Source organism: Coptis chinensis, chromosome 4 (assembly GCF_015680905.1).
Source record: "Coptis chinensis isolate HL-2020 chromosome 4, ASM1568090v1, whole genome shotgun sequence".
Taxonomy (NCBI): Eukaryota; Viridiplantae; Streptophyta; class Magnoliopsida; order Ranunculales; family Ranunculaceae; genus Coptis; species Coptis chinensis.
In genome coordinates, this window is record NC_141459.1 from 34,049,636 (window position 1) to 34,051,607 (window position 1,972).

Sequence of the window (1,972 nt, forward strand, 5' to 3'; positions counted from 1 at the left end):
AGGAGGAGAAAATAAGTAAACTCTTAGCTTTGTGTATTGATTGGGTTCTATTATTATTAATATGGTTTAAGAATCTAATTCGTTAATTTTACGTATTTTTTTTATGGGAAACCGATATTTTCAATAATTTTTTTTCTCTGTTTAGCGAGAAATCGGTCATCTCGGCCGATTAATCGGTCAATTTGGTGATTAAATCGGTTCGGTGAGAAAAAGTTAAAAAAATCAGTAAAAACTAATCGGTTTACAAGCGATACGCGATTAATCCGATATTGATAGCATATAATAAGACTATAATGAATAATCTGAAGAAAAAGTTAAAGGAACGCAAGGGGTTCTGGGCAGAGGAGCTACACAGGGTACTTTGGGCATACTACATGACTCCGCGAACTTCTATCGGGGAATCGCCGATCGCTATGGCTTATGGAGTGGAGGCGGTGATTTCGGTGGAAATGATGGCCGCGACAACCAGGACCAAAGCTGTTGAAGCAGGAGTTAATGAGAAAATATTAGCCGGGGAGCTGAATCTTACAGAGGAAAGAAGGGACACCGCGCACCTAAGATTAGAAGAGTACCACAGGAGGTTACAGAGACAATATAACAAGCGGGTGAAGACACGGAAATTTAATGTTGGTGATCTGGTGCTTCGGCGGGTGACCCCAGCCGCCAAGAAGGAGACAGATGGAAAGTTGGGCCCCAACTGGGAGGGACCATATATTGTGGTAGTTGCTGGAATGACCGGGGCCTACAGGTTGTAGACACCCCTGGGAGAGGACATCAAGCGACCATGGAATATCAGGATGTTGAAAAAGTTCCATGAGTAACTTTGTATATAGTGTTTCTTTTGTTTATTATGAAATGGAAGTCTATTTGCTTCGTAATATGTGAACATCAAGCTTTGTAATGGTATTTTGATCCCTTTGGAATGTCAATGAAAGTGATAGCAAATTTCCTCTATCTAATTCGTGTTTATTCGTTTGTATATGGATTAGGCCAAAGACTGCGAACGATGAGGTCCAAATTCAACTTGGGGGCTAAACTAACCTACCCCCAACATCTCCATACTCAACTTGGGGGCTAAGCTGATCTACCCCCAACATCTCCATATTCAACTTAGGGGCAACCTGAGTTGCCCCCAACATCTCCATCATGGCTGGGACGATAGGGCCAGATTCAACTTGGGGGCTCAACTGACCTGCCCCTAACATCTCCATACTTAACTTGGGGGCTAACCTGATTTGCCCCAAACATCTCCATATTCAACTTGGGGGCAACCTGACTCAGGTTGCCCCCAACATCTCCATGACCGTGGACGATGAGGTCCGAATTCAACTTGGGGGCTAAATTGACCTGCCCCCAACATCTCCATACTCAACTTGGGGGCTAAACTGATCTACCCCCAACATCTCCATATTCAACTTGGGGGCAACCTGAGTTGCCCCCAACATCTCCAGGGCAGCGGACGATAGGGTCAACATTCAACTTGGGGACTAAATTGATTTGCCCCCAACATATCAGTACTTAACTTGGGGGCTCAACTGATCTGCCCCCGACATCTCCATATTCAACTTGGGGGCAACCTAAGTTGCCCCAACATCTCCATGATAGCGGACGATATGGTCAACATTCAACTTAGGGGCAAGCTAAGTTGCCTGGGCATCCCCATGGCAATGGAAAGGATGAGGTCTTCGCGAATGACGAGGTCCGAACTTGACTTGGGGGCAAACTGTGTTGCCCCCAAACAATTTTAGTAGCGGCTAGAGAAACAGCATGGAAGGGGGAATGTGTCAAATAGGCAAGTACTGGCGTGGTACCCTTTTGTAATAATGATTCGGCAGCAATACACTAAGCAAAACTTGATACACACGTCAAAAAACATATTCGAAACAAGGGTTTGACAGGAAATCATGTCTATGGTGACCTGCTGGGAGTACCCAAAAATACCAGGCCAAAAGTGAGATTACAAAACTTAGAA

The 1,972-nt window shown here is 44.7% G+C and overlaps 1 protein-coding gene across 1 annotated transcript; it reads left to right on the top strand.

Annotated features, from left to right (window-relative positions):
* The first annotated feature begins 293 nt into the window (after positions 1-293).
* On the top strand, positions 294-755 carry LOC147503296 (uncharacterized). Its single transcript, XM_086604778.1, has one exon. The coding sequence runs from the start codon at positions 294-296 to the stop codon at positions 753-755; it is 462 nt and encodes a 153-aa protein (XP_086460904.1).
* Positions 756-1,972: the final 1,217 nt, after the last annotated feature.

Excerpts from the sequence above, each read along its gene's own strand:
- LOC147503296 (XM_086604778.1), top strand. The coding sequence starts at position 294 with ATGAATAATCTGAAGAAAAAGTTAAAGGAACGCAAGGGGTTCTGGGCA.